Genomic DNA, 18,486 nt, shown 5'->3' with positions numbered 1-18,486 from the left:
GGCGCGGCTGAACGCTGGCGGGAGCGGGGGGTTTTGCCCCAGCTCTACCGCTCTGGCCTCGTACCCACTGTTTCCTGTTGGCAATCATGACTTCAGCCCGTAAACATTGATCGATGAGTGCCTCAAGCGTTTGGGGAGGATCCACCTTGGAGATTTCCTCCAGCATTTCAATGTTGAGACCCTCCCGAAATTGTCCTCTGAGGGCAACATCGTTCCAGCCGGTGTTGTGGGCCAGCACTCGGAACTCGGCTATGTACTGAGACATGGGTCTGTCTCCTTGGAAGAGGCGGCGGAGTTTGTGACCGGCTGCCTCCAAATTGTCCTCGATTCCCCAAGTCTCCTTAAGGTGGTCCAAGAAGCGTTGCGCTGATCTTAGGTGTGGAGAGGCTTGGTCGAACAGTGCCGTCGCCCAGTTGGCCGCTGGCCCGTCTAGGAGACTGTAAACCCACGCCACCTTGATGTCTTCTTGGGGAAACTCGGCAGCACGGGCCTCTAGATAAGCTTGGCATTGGCGACGGAAAACATGAACCTTAGAAGCTTCTCCAGTAAACTTGGTTGGCAACGCCATGGCCGGAAGACGGATTCCGCGTTCCTTCAAACCCTTTATTTCCCCATCCTGTGCATTGAGCTTATCACGGATTCGGTCCACCTCATCCTTGTCGATGGTGTAGGTAAGCGGCTGCCCACCCGGCACGGTTCCGGTAGACATTCTGGCCTTGGTTAATTGGTGCTTATGGGTGGCGGAGTCAAACTGTCACGACCCAGGCAACAGAGCACCAATAACCATACGCAGAGGCCAGATTCTATCTAATATCTTTATTAAGGAAATATATAAAGTTAATAAAAGCAGATGTAAAAGTTAGTCCAGAAGCAGACCTTTCAGGAAAGGTCAAAATTAGTCCAAAAAAGCAATGTCCAATATGAAATATTAAGGTCCAAAGTTGTAATCCAATAACCGAAACACTCACTTTGCCAGGCAAAGTGAGGGGAGATGACAAGGTCCTTTAGTCCATGAACTTGAGCAAGGCTAGGAAATAACTTGATACTTGAAACAAGGCTTGAATCGTGGAACAAGGTAACGAGGAACAAGAACAAGGTCCGTGGAATAACTTGGTAAAATCCGTGAAACAAGGCAAGGTTTAGTCCTGGGAAACAAGGCAAGGTCCGTAGGTAAACAAAGGCTGGGAAACAGGAGCGAAGGCTGGAAACAAGGACAAGGCTTGAGCAGGAACGAGGCTTGAAACGGAGCGCGCTGTCCAGACACAACTCGCTCCGGAGGCTGACGAATTGACTCCGCGAAGTTACTTCGCGGGTAAAACACCTATATAGAGTCTAACTTTCCCGCCGAAGCAGTTCTCTGGGAACCAGAAACGAAAGCTAAACTCTGAGACCAGATGTTTGACTCCTTAAAGATTCTCACGAAAAGCAGGCTTAATTGGCTACATTCTTAGCTGCTATTCTAGCACTCCTGCGCGAAGCTGCTTCCAAACCCCTCTGTTGTTTACAAAACTCATGGCGAGAGAACACGGGAGATGTAGGCTCAGGGTTTGTTTGACATACTTCTGGGGCACAACTTTCTTGCAGGTGCAAGGTTCCCAGATCTGCCTGGGAAAGATCTGGCTGAGAAGATTCCAGTTCTGACTGGGAAGGTAAAAAACCCAAGTTTTCTTCTTCATCAGGCATTACAATGTCATGAGCAGGACTACAAGGCCCATGAGTCATCACACAGATAGATTATAACTTGCAGTGTTCAAAATAATTCAGAGTTCAATAAAAGTCATTCAAAAATGCCAAGGAAACATCTCATAAGCTAGAAACCCAAAAACACAGAAAATCCAAAGTAATTCCATGAACATGAACACAGGAAACTCTTCCAGGTAAAACTCTTCAAAGGTACATAGGCAAAGGCACGAACCCGAGACTTGGAAACTTGGTAGCATGGAGACTGTTTCCCCTTTAGCAATGTTATCTTCTCTGAAATACCTGGAACCAAAACACCTAATTTAAGCCTGTCTAGGTTCCTGTGATATCATGTTGAAGGCACCTGGATTTCAAGGCCTAATCGTGGAGGTGCTACAGTATGCACAGCATCGGCTGGGTCAGGCTGACCTTTCTGCAATTCTCCCTGAAGGCTCTCAGATTCTCTCCGAACACATTCAGGCACTTCATTTTGAAACCCCTCGTCCTCAGAATCCGCTGGCTCTTGCCAGACAACAACACCCACAAAGAGGTGAAAGGGCAGCCCAGTGTCTCCATTCAGAGTGGCTTTCATTTCACCTCCAAACTGGCCACCCACAGACTCATAGCATCACAGAGCTGGAACAGCCCTTCTGTACAGGAAGACACAATTCAAACCCTCCCACTAGATGGCCATCCAGCCTCTGCCTGAAACCGCCAGAAAACATGACTCCCAAGCAGCAGTGGATTCCATGCCATACATCTTACCATCAGGAAAGTTTTCCTAACATCCAGACGCAATCTCTTAGTAGCTTGCAGTCTTCCAAGAGTCCTCGATCCCTTTTTAATCGACTGTTTTCAGGCCAGGTGCACCCTCCCATCCTGTATCTGTGCATTTGATTTGTATTGCCATACATTTCTCCCTGTTGAGGTTCATTTTGTTAGACTTGGCCAATCAGCTGTCATATCTGTAAAGGTCCTTTGCAGCCCTTTTTGAACCTTAAAAAGTCCATTTTCAGTGGGACAGCTTGCATTAGGCACTTTAAGAGAAAGAAGTAGGCACTCAGACTCCAGTACTGGGTTTTTAATAGCTATATTGGTTATTTTTATGTGTTCTGCACTATTGTGTGCTTTTTGTGAACTGTTCCGAGTCTCTTCGGGGAGATGGTGGTGGGATACAAATAAAGTTTATATGTATACAAGGGAAAACATCCATATTCACCATCCTTCTTCATTCAGTTCACCAGGTTTCGTGGGAGGAGGCAAATGTTCAGACTCTGCATTCTTCGCAGATCTGACACACTTTTCAAAGAGAAAAGGGTCTCCTGATATACAATCTTTTTGCTGCTGTTGTTCTCATTTGTTTTGACGTATTATTCAGCTCAGACTTCTAGAACTGTAGTTCCATCAATTCCAGAACAGATGCTGTTTTCCTTCCTCAAGAATCATATTGTCCTTCACATGTAAACACGTGTTGTTTACACCAAAAGTTCCCAAGTCAGTTAAGTCAGTTCAGAGACTTTTCATTTGCATTTTTCATACCAAAATTAATCCAATCTTCACCACCTCCATAATGCCATTTTCCCAGGTTTCAAAATTCTTAGGATGGTGTCTTCAGCCTTACCAGACCTTAATAGGCCCGTAGCCGGACCCCAATCATACAATTTCATCCAATCCACTCATTACAGCCTTTGGGTTTCGCTGATCAACCGATTCCCAATCCACGGAAGAGCCTGTTCCACATTGTACTTGCCCAGTGAAGGGAGGGGCAAACTTGGCTGTTAGGAATTGTGGGAGTTGAAGTCCAAAGCACTTGGAAGGCCCAAGTTTGCCCGTGTCTGTGCACCAGCAATTTGGGACCTCCCTTCCCTGGTCAAGGACTCCCCTGCTGATTGATTCCCTGGATCTGCACGAGAGCGTCCTCACCCGCTGTTCTTCTCCCCTCTGCTCCAGAATGCCAGAACCTCATTGAGGGCTTGCTCCAGCTGAAGCCGGCGGCCCGCCTGGGGCTGCAGCAGGTGGCCACGCACCGCTGGATGCTGCCAGCCACGTCGGCCATCTTCCACCGGGTGATGAACTCCATGGGGGTCCATCCCTCAGAGTGCAAGATGGGTCAGGAGAAGTCACAGCTGAGCCCAGGTACGGAGCACATGGTCAACATTCATATTCACCATCCCTCTCCGTTAACTTGATCAGGCTTGTTGGGAGGAAGGAGGCGGGTGGCATGAGCCAACTTCAGCCCTCCCTCCAGGTGCTTTAAACTTCAGCTCCCACAATTCCTAACAACTGGTGGGCTGTTAGGAACTGTGGGAGTTGAAGTCCAAAACACCTGGAGGGAGAGCCAATGTTGGCCCATTGTTGGGGTTCAGCAGCAAAATGCTGTGGTTTTCTCAGAGAATGCGGGGAATGATGGGTTCTCGGCTGAGGAGTCTGTGTGTGATCAGGGTGAATTGCAGGCCTCAGATCAGAGTGAGACATAAGATGTTTTGGATTCCAATGGTTGTTCCTTAGCAACAGGGGAAAAGTCTGTTTCTCTTGGGAATCGGCCTTCAGCAAATAAGGAGTTTTCCCACTATATCAGATTAGGCCTCCGCACGGAGGGAGTGAAGGCTAAATTAGAAAGCTCCATGAGAAGTCCTTGAGACCCAGGTGTCAAAGGCATGATCTCATGGCTTCTTGGTCGGGCCTGGGATTAAATTAAGTGATGTTTACTTGATGTCTTCGGAGCAGACAACATTGCCATAGATTCAAGTTGTTGTTACAGCTCTTCAGCTCATGATTCAAGTATCCTGTGTTTGCCTAATGTTCCTGAAAGGGTTTTTGCCTTGGGAAAATTGCTGCTTTCATGCTCATGGATTTATGCCTATGTTCTTGACTTCCTTGATTTCATGTATCTTGCTATTCTGGACTACTGATCTTTTGTATATGGACTACTCTTACAGTTCCTTTTCTACTGCTTTTTGGGAAATGTCCCTATCGCTTTTTGTACATGCCTTTCCTAATAAACTGCTGTGGATAGAATACTGGACTCTGGGTGAAAAGGTGTTTCACAGCTAGGGTGCAACACGCATGCCTATTCTAGTCTCTTCACTGTATGCCGTCTGTCCCTTTGCAGGTGAGACAGGTGGGTCTATCTCGCAGCTCCCCGGTTTGGAAGGCCCGGCTAAGACCACGGAGGGTCTGTCCAAGGATCCCAAGCCTCTGTCGGCACCAGCCCCCCGTGCTGCCTCGGCCTCCGGCGCCTTTCCGGCCCGTCCCAAAACGGAGAAGAAGAGTCCCGAGTCACCGGCGGTGCCGGCAGTGTCGCTGACGGCCCACGGCCTGCTGCAGCTGCCCACCCCACGCAAGACGGAGCGCCCGCCGCGGCTGTCCCTGTACCGGCCCAGCCTGCTGACCACCCTGCAGCCCTTCCACCACCTACCCCACTTCCGCAAACCCGGCTCGGCCTTCTCCACCAGTGCCTACGTGGCCAGCAAGCGCATGGTGGCCGGGGAGAAGGGGCCGGTGCGGTCGGCGGCGGCGGTGCTGGGCGGCGGAGGCGGGAGTGGGTCGGCCAGCCTCTCCAAGCAGGTGCATTCCCTGTACACCATGACGCCGTGCCCGTGACCCACGGACTGGCCCCACGCCGGCACGGACTCACGCGGGGCTCCGGAGGTGGGGCTGAGACGGAGCCAAAGGACAAGAGGCAGCGAGCAATATTAAATATTATTCAGAGTCCCACCCGGGCTGCCTGCTGAATGGGGGCGGCTTTCTCTAAGGCACCTGCTGCAGACGAGGGACGACTCAGGTGTTGCCGTTCGCCAGCCTCGCTCTTACGTTTCTCTATATACATCCATATATCCTTGCTCTGCGTGGCGGCCTCTCGCCCTCCTGTTCTTGCCATCTCTGCCACTTAGCCAAACATATTGTCCCCATATTTTGAAAAAGAGCAGGGGGAAAGAAAAGCCAATACTAGGAAAGATTCTGAAAGCAAATCATTAAAGAAACTGTAATCACTTAGAAAGGAATGTCATCCTCACAAAGAGTCAACACGGGTCCCTCCAAAACAGGTCATGACGGACTAACCACATTTCTTTTTCTTTTTCCAATTAAGAGCTACAGGCTTGTTAAGATGAAGGGAATGCTGTGGATGTAGTAGCATTTCTCGATCTCATTCATGCTCCTGTGAGGTGGGTTGGGAACGGGTTGACGGACCGAACCCAAAGGGCGCTTCTGTCCAATGGCTCCTCTTCTTCCTCCTGGAAGAGGAGCTCCACTCCCAGGTCCAGAGTTATTCAGGATTATTATTATTATATTTATTTATACCCCGCTTTATCTCCCCAAAGGGACTCATCAGTGATGAAGGATTGGGTGTCAAAGAGGGGCTCTGGTTCCAGGTCCAGAGCTATTCAGGATCATTATTATAATTATTATAATCATTTATACCCTGCTTTATCTCACCAAAGGGACTCATCAGTGATGAAGGATTGGGTGTCAAAGAGGGGCTCTGGTTCCAGGTCCAGAGCTATTCAGGATCATTATTATAATTATTATAATTATAATCATTTATACCCTGCTTTATCTCCCCAAAGGGACTCATCAGTGATGACGGATTGGGTGTCAAAGAGGGGCTCCAGTCCCAGGTCCAGAGCTATTCAGGATCATTATTATTACCGTTATATTTATTTGTACCCCACTTTACCTCCCCAAAGGGGACTCATCAATGACCTGGATGATGGAACAATGGGCATGAAATTGGGAGGAAGAGCTAATACCACAAAGGACAGGATCAGGATCAGGATCAGAGCTGGGTCAAGGCTAACCCAATGAATCCCAGGAGAGAGAAATGTACAGTCCAACACTTGGTCAGAAAGAAATGAAATACAGAGATATAAGATGGGGGAGAGTTGGCTTGGAAGCAGTCTGTGGGAAAGGGAGGATGAATGTGCCTTGCTCCTTGATTGGGCATGAGGTTGAGTGTCAGGATACGGCAGCTGTTTTTTCAAAAATAGCCAGTTAGTCCAAGTCATAACAGGATTTTAGTCCATTCAGAAGGCAAGGCAAAAGGAGAGTCGCAAGGATGAATGTGCCTTGCTCCTTGACTGGGCATGAGGTTGAGTGTCAGGATATGGCAGCTGTTTTTTCAACAACAGCCAGAGTTAGTCCAAGTCATAACAGGATTTTAGTCCACTCAGAAGGCAAGGCAAAAGGATATTCACAATGTTCTGGATCAAAAGTCAATTAGCATGAAGCTCACCAGGAGTTGAACACACGTAGTCCAACGTTCAAGGTACAAAGTTTCCAAGATTTGTCTGAAGCTCTTCATACAACGAGGATTGCTGCCAGCATTAGGCAACTGCCAGCATGTGTCATTTATGCTGCCGTAAGCTCTGTGCCAATCGACTTGACCTTCGTAGATGTATGGAATCCAACCTTAGCTGAAGCCAGGAAAGGCGAGTTAGTTCCTGCTCATTAGTCTGACCTTGTTCTGGCTCAGGCACTTCTCCTGTCAGGGGGACGATGGGGTGAGACTCTGGTTGCCATGCAGAGTGGGTTCCAAAAATCATCATCCTGGTCTCACCAATCCCTCCTTCTCCAGGCTGCTTTCTCATGCGGAGAATCAGCACTGGTCAACAAAACGCCAGCAGTCGAAGGTTCAGTTGAAATCCAACTGGTACTATATCTTTATTTACATCACTATATACAGTTGCAGTCATTTGCAATAAGTCCCAGACACATGGCAGTGCCTCCTCGGCTACGGAGCAAAACATTCATCGTCCATCTTCAGTGAAACGCTCATGCCGAACACAGGAAAACACTCCCCTGCATTCCACAGATCATGTAGGAAGTCCCGGTCAATCAGACTTGACCCCATTGGTCTTGTGTTACATCAATCAAAGCAGGTTCTTATTAACTCCTCCGTTGCTGAAACTCATACAGAAAAACATTCCTAACAGCCTAGATTGATTTTAACATTTCACACAATTCACAATACCCTGACATCTCCATCAGAAGGGCCTGGTTCCCGCTGAGCAGTTCTAAGGTCCACACCCTCAGACTGCTCAGGAAACTGCTCAGCCATGGTCCTGAGATCATCTGTTGGCAGGAAGTCCTCCTCATCCTCATCCAGGACCTGAGCCCTGACGGTGGGATCTGGAGAACCAGCAATTCAGCATGTAGAGTCCCGTTGCCACCTTGACCCTGGTGCATTAGCCAAGTAGCCATCCCCAGATGAGAGGCCTTCTGGAAAGGGCTATTGCATGGAAAACCAGCCAGGACACATCTTGCAAGTGTCGGGAGAAAGTGTGGGGAAGAGTCATCCGTTTTGGAAGGAGGACTACGAGGTAGACAACTCAAAACTGCCATCTGGACAGCAGTGTCTCTGCTTGGCCTTTCAAGGTGGAGGTCAGCAGACAAGGTGAAAGGGGTGATTTGGGAGTCCCCCAATCACTTAAAAATACCGGGCTCTTGCCAAGCTGCTATGAGAACCACTCGGAGCCCAAAGGGTTGAGGACAAACACCTTTATTGTAGCTACAGACAGACAATAGCCTCACGCTGCAGTGAAGCGAGCAAAGATTGTCTGCCCCGAACGAATCTGCTCGGGGTCTTATATACCCTACTTGTTTTATCACATTTTAGTTCCTTGGAAAAACCACCAGCACGGCCTGCGGTGGGCTGCACACCCTGACTTGTAAACAACTCCAGGATGTAGCTCACCACAAACCGTCACAGGTGGAGCAAAAGTACATGTATTGCATACATTTCTCAGAATCGGCTTCACCACAAGCTTAACCACAACTGATTCTTGCTAAACATACAGGACACATGCTATTTTGTAACAAGACAGCAAGTTGCAAATTTTAAGATCATTTCTGAAGGAGAGACTAATTAATAATTTCAAACAGACAGGCATCCAACATGGAGTCACTCTGGTTCAGTGACCCCTTCAAAGGGACCACAATGCTTAGCCATAGCACGAACCTCTTGCCCAAAGCTCTGTCATGGGATAGGTGTGTGATTTATAGTTTTCCAATCACACCCTCCCTGGAAACGCTGCACACTGGACCCAATGCCTCAGACAAATACAGCAGCCTTCTTATCAGCAGAGTATAATTGCAACGCCTGACCTTGTTCTGCACGCTGTTTAGAAAAACTCACTGATTCTATTTTCATGCAAAAATATCAGGAGGCTTTTAATCTCAACACGTTCCTCTATGTACAGGTACGCACACAGATCAGGATCAACTGATCCACGACCAGTTAATGGCATACACAGCAATATACTCACGATGTAGGCAACAAACACAGTCAAGAGACATGATGGCAAGAGAAAGAATGAGCATGTCCTGCCTTCTTTTATACCCACCCGATGGCCCGTCATCAAGGGACAAATGAATGATGCAGCCCTTTGTCATGAACATCACATGATCATGACCCAGCCTTTTCAACATGTCCCTTAGGTCATACATCACTACCCACTTACTCATTCTGCAGGTGTGCGACCACACGTCCATTAGAACTGTATTTTGCACATTTGATTCACTGCCAATGCATTTCGATCTACGAGGGTTGAATGAAAAGTAACGCCTCCACCTTCGTTACTTGGGTTTGGATGGGAATATTTTAATAAACCAAACGCAGAAATAATCCTGAGAATGTGCTCTTTAACGACCACTATTCACTTTTCCACATCATCACCAGACAATTGGATACATTTCTGCCAACGATGAACAAGTTTTCTAAAGTTGTCACGGAAGAAGTCGACACTCTGTTTCCGCAACCGGCGTCTCAAAGGACCCATCGTGCACAGATCTTCTGATAGCCAAGCAAAGCAATATTGTGACCCACACGTTCTTGTGAAATGCCGATGATGCTTGAAATTTCTCTCTGAGGGATACGACGATCATCCCGAATCAATCTGTCCACCATTTGCTTGTGAAACTCAGTGATGGCTGTCACAGGACATCCAATTCTTTGTCTGTCACGCAAGTCAGATGTTCCCACCTCAACATCTTTCAACTTACTCGCCCAATGACGCACAGGACTCACATCAACACAATCCCCATAAACAACTTGTATTCTCTGATGAATCTCCTTTGGGGTGACACCTTCTGCCATCAAGAATTCAATGACTGCATGTTGCTTAAGTCGCATTGACCAACCATTTGCGCAGGGTTCCAAACTTCACACTTTAACAACACAACCATTCAATGCTAAGGCTTCCCCGTCTGTTCAGGGTTCCCTACTTCGCACTTTAACAACACAACCGTTCAATGCTAAGGCTTCCCGCCAAATGGAACTGTAGAGGAGAGTCTACTTAACAAGCCAGGACCTGCCGCAGACCAGGACTACCACCTGTTGAGGAGTTACCAAGGTGGAAGCATTACTTTCCATTCAACCCTTGTAATAATGCATTTTCTAGCTCCTGGTCCAGGCTAGGTGTGCTTTATTGGTGCCGGAGCACAGCCAGAATGGCATGACTTCCTCTTCCTGGCCTTGGGGGAGGCCACAACAAAGTCTCCAAACTGACCCAACGAGGGCAGTCATTTGGGCAGGAAAGGTCTCGATTCACTGGTGCAGCAGGGGCCAGTGTCCTGCAGGTTGAAGTATTTGGCACAGAAGGCACGTCTCTTTGGCCGCACTTTGGCCCTCCTAGTCGGGCAGTGACGGCCTCCGATGCCAGGTATCTCTGCCCCTCATCTTCGCAGCCCTTCGGGGCAAGGCTCGGGCCTCTTGCTAGCCGCCAGACCTTCCTTCTGCAATTGCTCCTCCTCCTCCTGGTCCAGGCGCTGCAGCTCTTCCTCCACCTTGGTGGGGATCTCCACCTCCAACAGGTTCTCCATCCCGGACGGAGGCTCCTCGGCAATCAGGACCTGCAGGAGAAAACAGACAAAGAAGTGAGGGGGCAAGAAGTCAGCTTTGCTCCTTGCTTTAGGTATGCCCTGTCTAAGATTGCATTAAAAAGCTTAGTTTGTGCTGACTCTTTTCTTAGATTGCATTAGGAAGCCGTATGCTTGACTCTTTGCTGAGACTGCTTTAGGAAGCCGTGTGCTTGACTCTTTGCTGAGACTACATTAGGAAGCCATGTGCTTGACTCTTTGCTGAGACTGCATTAGGAAGCCATGTGCTTGACTCTTTTCTTAGATTGCATTAGGAAGCCGTGTGCTTGACTCTTTGCTGACACTGCATTAGGAAGCCATGTGCTTGACTCTTTGCTGTGACTGCATTAGAAAGCCGTGTGCTTGACTCTTTGCTAAGACTGCTTTAGGAAGCCGTGTGCTTGACTCTTTGCTGAGACTGCATTAGGAAGCCATGTGCTTGACTCTTTTCTTAGATTGCATTAGGAAGCCGTGTGCTTGACTATTTGCTGACACTGCATTAGGAAGCCATGTGCTTGACTCTTTGCTGTGACTGCATTAGAAAGCCGTGTGCTTGACTCTTTGCTAAGACTGCATTAGGAAGCCGTGTGCTTGACTCTTTGCTGAGACTGCATTAGGAAGCTGTGTGCTTGACTCTTTGCTAAGACTGCATTAGGAAGCCGTGTGCTTGACTCTTTGCTGAGACTGCATTAGGAAGCCGTGTGCTTGACTCTTTGCTGAGACTGCATTAGGAAGCCGTGTGCTTGACTCTTTGCTGAGACTGCATTAGGAAGCCGTGTGCTTGACTCTTTGCTGCTCTGCTATTGTTTTGAAAGACAAAAGGCTTTGGAAGCGGGACAAAAGGGCAGTCCTCGTTCCCCAAACGGCACCCACCACAGGCCCTCACTCTGGAAATGGTGGCAGAAACAGGAGAAACCTTCAAAGTGAATGTGGGGATTTCACTAAACTTCTCCTCCGAGTGAAAATGATACAAACTCAAAAGCTGCTAAACATCCATTTCTGGGTTTTGTGGGAAAAGTGAAATTTTAAAATATTAAAAGGTGTCTGTTGGAGGGTTAAATTGAGACTTATTCAGCTCTCTGTCTCAATCTCCCCTCCGTCGGCAATCTAGCAATCTGCTTAGACACACGAGCACACATACACACATAGCTGTCTACCGAGCCCGGCGGTTCTGAACTTTTATTGCAGTAATTGCAGCTATTTACAAAAGCTCAGCCGGAGAAGCTCATCCACATGTCCAGCTAGATTCACGGCGACTGGCGAAGAACATTATCAGTGCATCATGATGGAGAAAAAGATTACACATACTTTTCAAATACACATAATTCATGGTCAAGGATAGATATGGTCTGGATGACCTCCTCAATGATCCCGAAAGTGACTAAAATAAAAATCACCCCCAGATATATTTCTGACCACTGTCCATTAGAGTTCATAATAAATAAAACACAAATAAACCCAAATTGGAGATTAAATGGGAACTTAAAAAAATCTGAAGAGGATATCCAAAAAAACAAAAAGATCCTGAAAGAATATTTTGAATTGAATGACACAGAGGAAGTCCTAATTCAAATAATTTGGGACGCCAGCAAGGCGGTCATGTCTGGCCACTTTATTCAACAAAAAAACAAAATAAAAAACAGAATTATAAATAATATAAATGAAGAAATTAGAATAAATGAAAAATAAAATAAAATTAGAACCAAACAATACATTTTTTTAACAAGAACTGGAAATTTTGAGAAAACAAAAAACCCACACAGAATTGGAAGAGAGGGCGAAGAAATTAAGATTCTTAAAACAACAGCAATTTCAAAATGCTAACAAACCGGGCAAATGGTTAGCTTGGAGAATTAGGAAGAAAAAACAAGCCCATACCATTACAGAAATTATTTCAGAAGGGGTAAGTTACACGACAGAACAAGATATAGCAACACAATTCAATACATTTTATAACAAATTATATTCAAATTATCAGTAAACTTGTTGACGCCCACATTCCTTTCCAGTGACTAATGTCTGGCTATGTGTGCGGAAGCTACAAAGTGTCCCTCTAGCAATCAATCTTACTCTATACGCTTAACCACTGCTCTACTGGAAAGCTGCACAGACTAGCTTCAAGAACATGGTCATATAGCCCGAAAAACACACAACAACCCTGTGATTCCGGCCATGAAAGCCTTCGACAACACATTTTGATCCAGGTGTGGGCAAATTTGGGCCCTCCCTCCAGGTGTTTTGGACTCCAGCTCCCACCATTCCTGACAGCCTCAGGCCCCTTCCTTTCCCCCCTCAGCCGCTTAAGCGGCTGAGGGGGAAAAGGAAAGGGCCTGAGGCTGTCAGGAATGGTGGGAGTTGGAGTCCAAAACACCTGGAGGGAGGGCCCAAGTTTGCCCACACCTGCTGATCAACTCCCCTCCGCACCTGTCTCACCTGGATCACTTTCTCGCAGGCAGCCCGAGCGCCAGGGTCCGTCTCCCATCGGTGCAGCTCCCGCAGGACCAGGTAGGTGCCCTTCTCTCGGACCAGGTGCCGTCCCGGTTTGGTGGCCGTCAGCTGCCGGGGGATAAATTATTAATTTATAAATAATAGAGATGCAAATGTCAGCTATTTGAATGGACAGGTGCCCCTCTGGTTCTTAGCAGACAAAGAGGGATAGCGAGAGAGACAGACAGACAGACAGACAGGTCAATAGACAGATCAATAGGTAGATGGATTAGTAGGTAGGTGGGTCGATAGGTAGATTGGTGGATTGAAAGAATGGCCAATAGATAGATGGATTGGTATATAGGTAAGTAGGTAGATGTATGGATGTATGGATGGATGGATGGATAGATTGAGAGAAAGGTCAATAGATAGATCAATAGGTAGATGGATGGATTAGTAAGCAGGTAGGTCAATAGGTAGATTGATGGATTGAAAGGATGGTTAACAGGCAGATGGATTAGTAGATAGGTAAGTAGGTAGGTAGATGTATGTATAGATGGATGCATGGATGGATAGAGAGATAGAAAGGTCAATAGATAGATCAATAGATAGATGGATGGATTAGTAAGCAGGTAGGTCAATAGGTAGATTGATGGACTGAAAGAAAGGTCAATAGATGAATTAGTAGATAGGTAAGTAGGTAGGTAGATGTATGTAAAGATGGATGGATGGATGGAGAGACAGACAGACAGGTCAATAGATAGATCAATAGGTGGATGGATTAGTAGGTAGGTAAGTCGATAGGTAGATTGATGGATTGAAAGAAAGGTAAACAGACAGATGGACTGGTAGATAGGTAAATAGGTAAGTAGGTAGATGTATGTATGGATGGATGGATGGATAGACTGAGAGACAGACAGACAGGTCAATAGATAGATCAATAGGTAGATGGATTAGTAGGTAGGTGGGTCGATAGGTAGATGGATTGAAAGAAAGGTAAACAGATAGATGGATTAGTAGATAGGTGTGTAGGCAGATGTATGTATGTATGTATGGATAGACAGACAGACAAGTCAATAGATAGATCAATAGGTAGATGGATGGATTAGTAGGTAGGTAGGTTGATAGGTAGATTGATGGATTGAAAGAACGGCCAATAGATAGATGGATTGGTAGATAGGTAAGTAGGTAGGTAGATGTATGTATAGATGGATGGATAGATTGAGAGACAGACAGACGAGTCAATAGATAGATCAACAGGTAGATGGATGGATTAGTAGGCAGGTAGGTCAATAGGTAGATTGATGGATTGAAAGAAAGGTCAACAGATGGATTGGTAGATAGGTAAGTACGTAGGTTGGAGATGTATGTATAGATGGATGGATGCATGGATGGAGAGAGACAGACAGACAGGTCAACAGATAGATCAACAGGTAGATGGATGTATTAGTAGGTAGGTGGGTCGATAGGTAGATTGATGGATTGAAAGAACGGCCAATAGATAGATGGATTGGTAGATAGGTAAGTAGGTAGGTAGATGTATGTATAGATGAATAGACGGCTAGATTGAGAGACAGACAGACAGGTCAATAGGTAGATCAATAGGTAGATGGATGAATTAGTAGGTAGGTGGGTCAACAGGTAGATTGATGGATTGAAAGAACGGCCAACAGATAGATGGATTAGTAGGTAAGTAGGTAGGTATCTGTATGTATAGATGGATGTTTGGATGGATGGATAGAGAGACAGACAGACAGGTCAATAGACAGATCAATAGGTAGATGGATTAGTAGGTAGGTAGGTCGATAGGTAGATTGATGGACTGAAAGAAAGGTCAATAGATGAATTAGTAGATAGGTAAGTAGGTAGGTAGATGTATGTATAGATAGATGGATGGACAGAGAGACAGACAGGTCAATAGACAGATCAATAGGTAGATGGATTAGTAGGTAGGTAGGTCGATAGGTAGATTGATGGACTGAAAGAAAGGTCAATAGATGGATTAGTAGATAGGTAAGTAGGTAGGTAGATGTATGTATAGATAGATGGATGGACAGAGAGACAGACAGGTCAATAGACAGATCAATAGGTAGATGGATTAGTAGGTAGGTAGGTCGATAGGTAGATTGATGGACTGAAAGAAAGGTCAATAGATGGATTAGTAGATAGGTAAGTAGGTAGGTAGATGTATGTATAGATAGATGGATGGACAGAGAGACAGACAGGTCAATAGACAGATCAATAGGTAGATGGATTAGTAGGTAGGTAGGTCGATAGGTAGATTGATGGACTGAAAGAAAGGTCAATAGATGGATTAGTAGATAGGTAAGTAGGTAGGTATTTGTATGTATAGATGGATTGATGGATGGATAGAAAGACAGACAGACAGGTCAACAGATAGATAATAGGTAGATGGATGGATTAGTAGGTAGCTAAGTCGATAGGTAGATTGATGGATTGAAAGAAAGGTAAACAGACAATTGGATTGGTAGGTAAGTATGTAGGTAGGTAGGTGTATGTATAGATGGATGGATGGATGCATGGATGGATGGATAGAGACAGACAGATAGAAAGGTCAATAGATTGATCAATAGGTAGATGGATGGATTAGTAGGTAGGTAGGTAGATAGGTAGAATAATGGATTGAAAGAAAGGTCAATAGATGGATTAGTAGATAGGTAAGTACGTAGGTAGGGAGATGTATGTATAGATGGATGGATGCATGGATAGAGAGACAGACAGACAGGTCAACAGATAGATCAACAGGTAGATGGATGTATTAGTAAGCAGGTAGGTCAATAGGTAGATTGATAGATTGAAAAAAGGTCAATTGATAGACAGTTGGATTAGTAGATAGGTAAGCAGATAGGTGAGTAGGTAGATGTATGTATGGACAGATAGACAGACAGACAGGACAATATATAGATCAATAGTTGAATGGATGGATTAGTAGATACGTCAATAGAGAGGGGGATGGATGAATGGGTAAAAAAGTAGATAAATTGATGGATAGATAGATAGATAGAAGATAGATGGATTGATGAATAGAAAGAAAGGTCAATAGATAGATGGATTGATGCATGGATTAGTAGATAGCTAAAAAGAAAGATGGCTGGATGGATGGATAGATAGATAGAGGGACAGACAGATAGAGGGACAGATAAATAGATTGAGAGACAGACAGACAGGTCAATAGATAGATCAATAGGCAGGTGGATGGATGGATTAGTAGATAGGAAGGTTAATAGATCGATAGGTAGATGGATAGAAAGGTAGATAAATAGATGTGTTGATACCAGATGGATCCACCTGGCATATTCTTTTTTTTTTTTTTTTAATTACTGCCACCAGGCAGATGGTACAGGGTGACAAAGGCAAGGACAAACAGACTGAGAGATGGCCTTTATCCTAGGGCTATACTGAACTCCATGGCTTCGCACTGGTGTGGCACTGGGGGCTCTGTGGTGGTGGTGGTGGGAGTGTGCAAGGATGGGTGTGTGCGGGGGAAGGCATGTAATGTTGTGCAATAGTACGATGACAATATACTACTCTATTCTATTCCCTGGACAAAAGGCCTCCATACTCGAACCCGGGGGAGAGCCGTGTTAATGGGGCAAAACTGGACTAAAGGCCAAGGGCCTGATGGAAGAGGAAAGAACCTGTTGTCACAAAGAAGCCAGTCAAATGTGGGGCACGCAACACTGTTAAGTACAGAAGGCAAACCTTGGCCCTCCCTCTGGTAGTAAGTTAGTGTTTTGGTAGTTTCTTAGGAAACATACCAGGCCTTACTCTGAGGTGGAAAAAGGCTGGTTTATTCAGCTGGGATTTGGGTGGATAACTCCAACAAAATCCCAAAGACACCGTGGCCCGTTCACACAAAACATGTATACTCTTGGCTTACAGTCAAATCATTCTTAAGGCATTACATAGTTTTCATTGACACAAAAACATAAATGGCACAAGCAAATATGAATACAAATCCCTTTCTTTGCATGTACTGTACAGTCCCTGATCACATGGCGCTCCATCCTGTCTCAAACAGCATCATGCAGGTGAAAATTGCTGTATGATGATACTGGCCCTTGGATGCTCCAACTCCTGCAGGAAGAAGCATCACCCTTGTTGGGTGAACATTGCAAATAAGGCCCTTCTCTCGTGGTCCTGAGTAATACAGTGATTCACAGTATTTTGAAGGAATTTAACAATAATAGGTAAACAACACAACACTAGTACTGTACGTAATAATAATAATAATAATAATAATAATAATAATAATAATAATCAAGTACCACCTCCCAGCAGCAAAGAACTGGTGGGATCACAACCTGCAAAAGTATTAGAAAATGAGCACGCAAAAATACTGTGGGACTTCCGAATCCAGACCGACAAAGTTCTGGAACACAACACACCAGACATCACAGTTGTGGAAAAGAATAATAATAATAATCAAGTACCACCTCCCAGCAGCAAAGAACTGGTGGGATCACAACCTGCAAAAGTATTAGAAAATGAGCACGCAAAAATACTGTGGGACTTCCGAATCCAGACCGACAAAGTTCTGGAACACAACACACCAGACATCACAGTTGTGGAAAAGAATAATAATAATAATCAAGTACCACCTCCCAGCAGCAAAGAACTGGTGGGATCACAACCTGCAAAAGTATTAGAAAATGAGCACGCAAAAATACTGTGGGACTTCCGAATCCAGACCGACAAAGTTCTGGAACACAACACACCAGACATCACAGTTGTGGAAAAGAATAATAATAATAATCAAGTACCACCTCCCAGCAGCAAAGAACTGGTGGGATCACAAACCTGCAAAAGTGTTAGAAAATGAGCACGCAAAAATACTGTGGGACTTCCGAATCCAGACCGACAAAGTTCTGGAACACAACACACCAGACATCACAGTTGTGGAAAAGAATAATAATAATAATCAAGTACCACCTCCCAGCAGCAAAGAACTGGTGGGATCACAACCTGCAAAAGTATTAGAAAATGAGCACGCAAAAATACTGTGGGACTTCCGAATCCAGACCGACAAAGTTCTGGAACACAACACACCAGACAACACAGTTGTGGAAAAGAATAATAATAATAATCAAGTACCACCTCCCAGCAGCAAAGAACTGGTGGGATCACAAACCTGCAAAAGTGTTAGAAAATGAGCACGCAAAAATACTGTGGGACTTCCGAATCCAGACCGACAAAGTTCTGGAACACAACACACCAGACATCACAGTTGTGGAAAAGAATAATAATAATAATCAAGTACCACCTCCCAGCAGCAAAGAACTGGTGGGATCACAAACCTGCAAAAGTGTTAGAAAATGAGCACGCAAAAATACTGTGGGACTTCCGAATCCAGACCGACAAAGTTCTGGAACACAACACACCAGACATCACAGTTGTGGAAAAGAATAATAATAATAATAATCAAGTACCACCTCCCAGCAGCAAAGAACTGGTGGGATCACAACCTGCAAAAGTGTTAGAAAATGAGCACGCAAAAATACT

The 18,486-nt window shown here is 45.5% G+C and overlaps 2 protein-coding genes and 1 long non-coding RNA gene across 5 annotated transcripts in view; 1 reads left to right on the top strand and 2 right to left on the bottom strand.

Annotated features, from left to right (window-relative positions):
• Positions 1 to 5,680, top strand: part of LOC100557058 (testis-specific serine/threonine-protein kinase 5) — a 37,993-nt gene extending 32,313 nt beyond the window's left edge. For all 3 annotated transcript variants that reach the window (XM_062979842.1, XM_008122735.3, XM_016998243.2), the window contains 2 exons: positions 3,631 to 3,816; positions 4,793 to 5,680. In XM_062979842.1, the coding sequence (XP_062835912.1) occupies positions 3,631 to 3,816; positions 4,793 to 5,283 (677 nt within the window). In that variant the 3' untranslated portion in view covers positions 5,284 to 5,680. The remainder of the gene's footprint in view (positions 1 to 3,630; positions 3,817 to 4,792) is intronic.
• Positions 5,681 to 8,163: 2,483 nt separating this feature from the next.
• The window catches only part of hgh1 (HGH1 homolog), a 35,041-nt gene continuing 24,718 nt past the window's right edge, over positions 8,164 to 18,486 (bottom strand). Inside the window, exons 6-7 of the mRNA XM_062979843.1 lie at positions 12,970 to 13,092; positions 8,164 to 10,530 (exon numbers count right to left, since the gene is read on the bottom strand). Coding sequence (XP_062835913.1) covers positions 10,354 to 10,530; positions 12,970 to 13,092 — 300 coding nt within the window. The 3' untranslated portion in view covers positions 8,164 to 10,353. The remainder of the gene's footprint in view (positions 10,531 to 12,969; positions 13,093 to 18,486) is intronic.
• LOC134298740 (uncharacterized) lies at positions 14,392 to 18,397 on the bottom strand. The gene is made up of 2 exons (XR_010005829.1): positions 18,116 to 18,397; positions 14,392 to 17,949 (listed from the first exon to the last, which is right to left on the bottom strand). It is a non-coding gene; the product is annotated as an uncharacterized LOC134298740 (long non-coding RNA).

The sequence above is a fragment of the Anolis carolinensis genome, chromosome 4 (genome assembly GCF_035594765.1).
Source record: "Anolis carolinensis isolate JA03-04 chromosome 4, rAnoCar3.1.pri, whole genome shotgun sequence".
Classification (NCBI taxonomy): domain Eukaryota; kingdom Metazoa; phylum Chordata; class Lepidosauria; order Squamata; family Dactyloidae; genus Anolis; species Anolis carolinensis.
The sequence above is the reverse complement of the archived record's forward strand: the minus strand, read 5'-3'. Positions and strand labels throughout refer to the sequence as shown.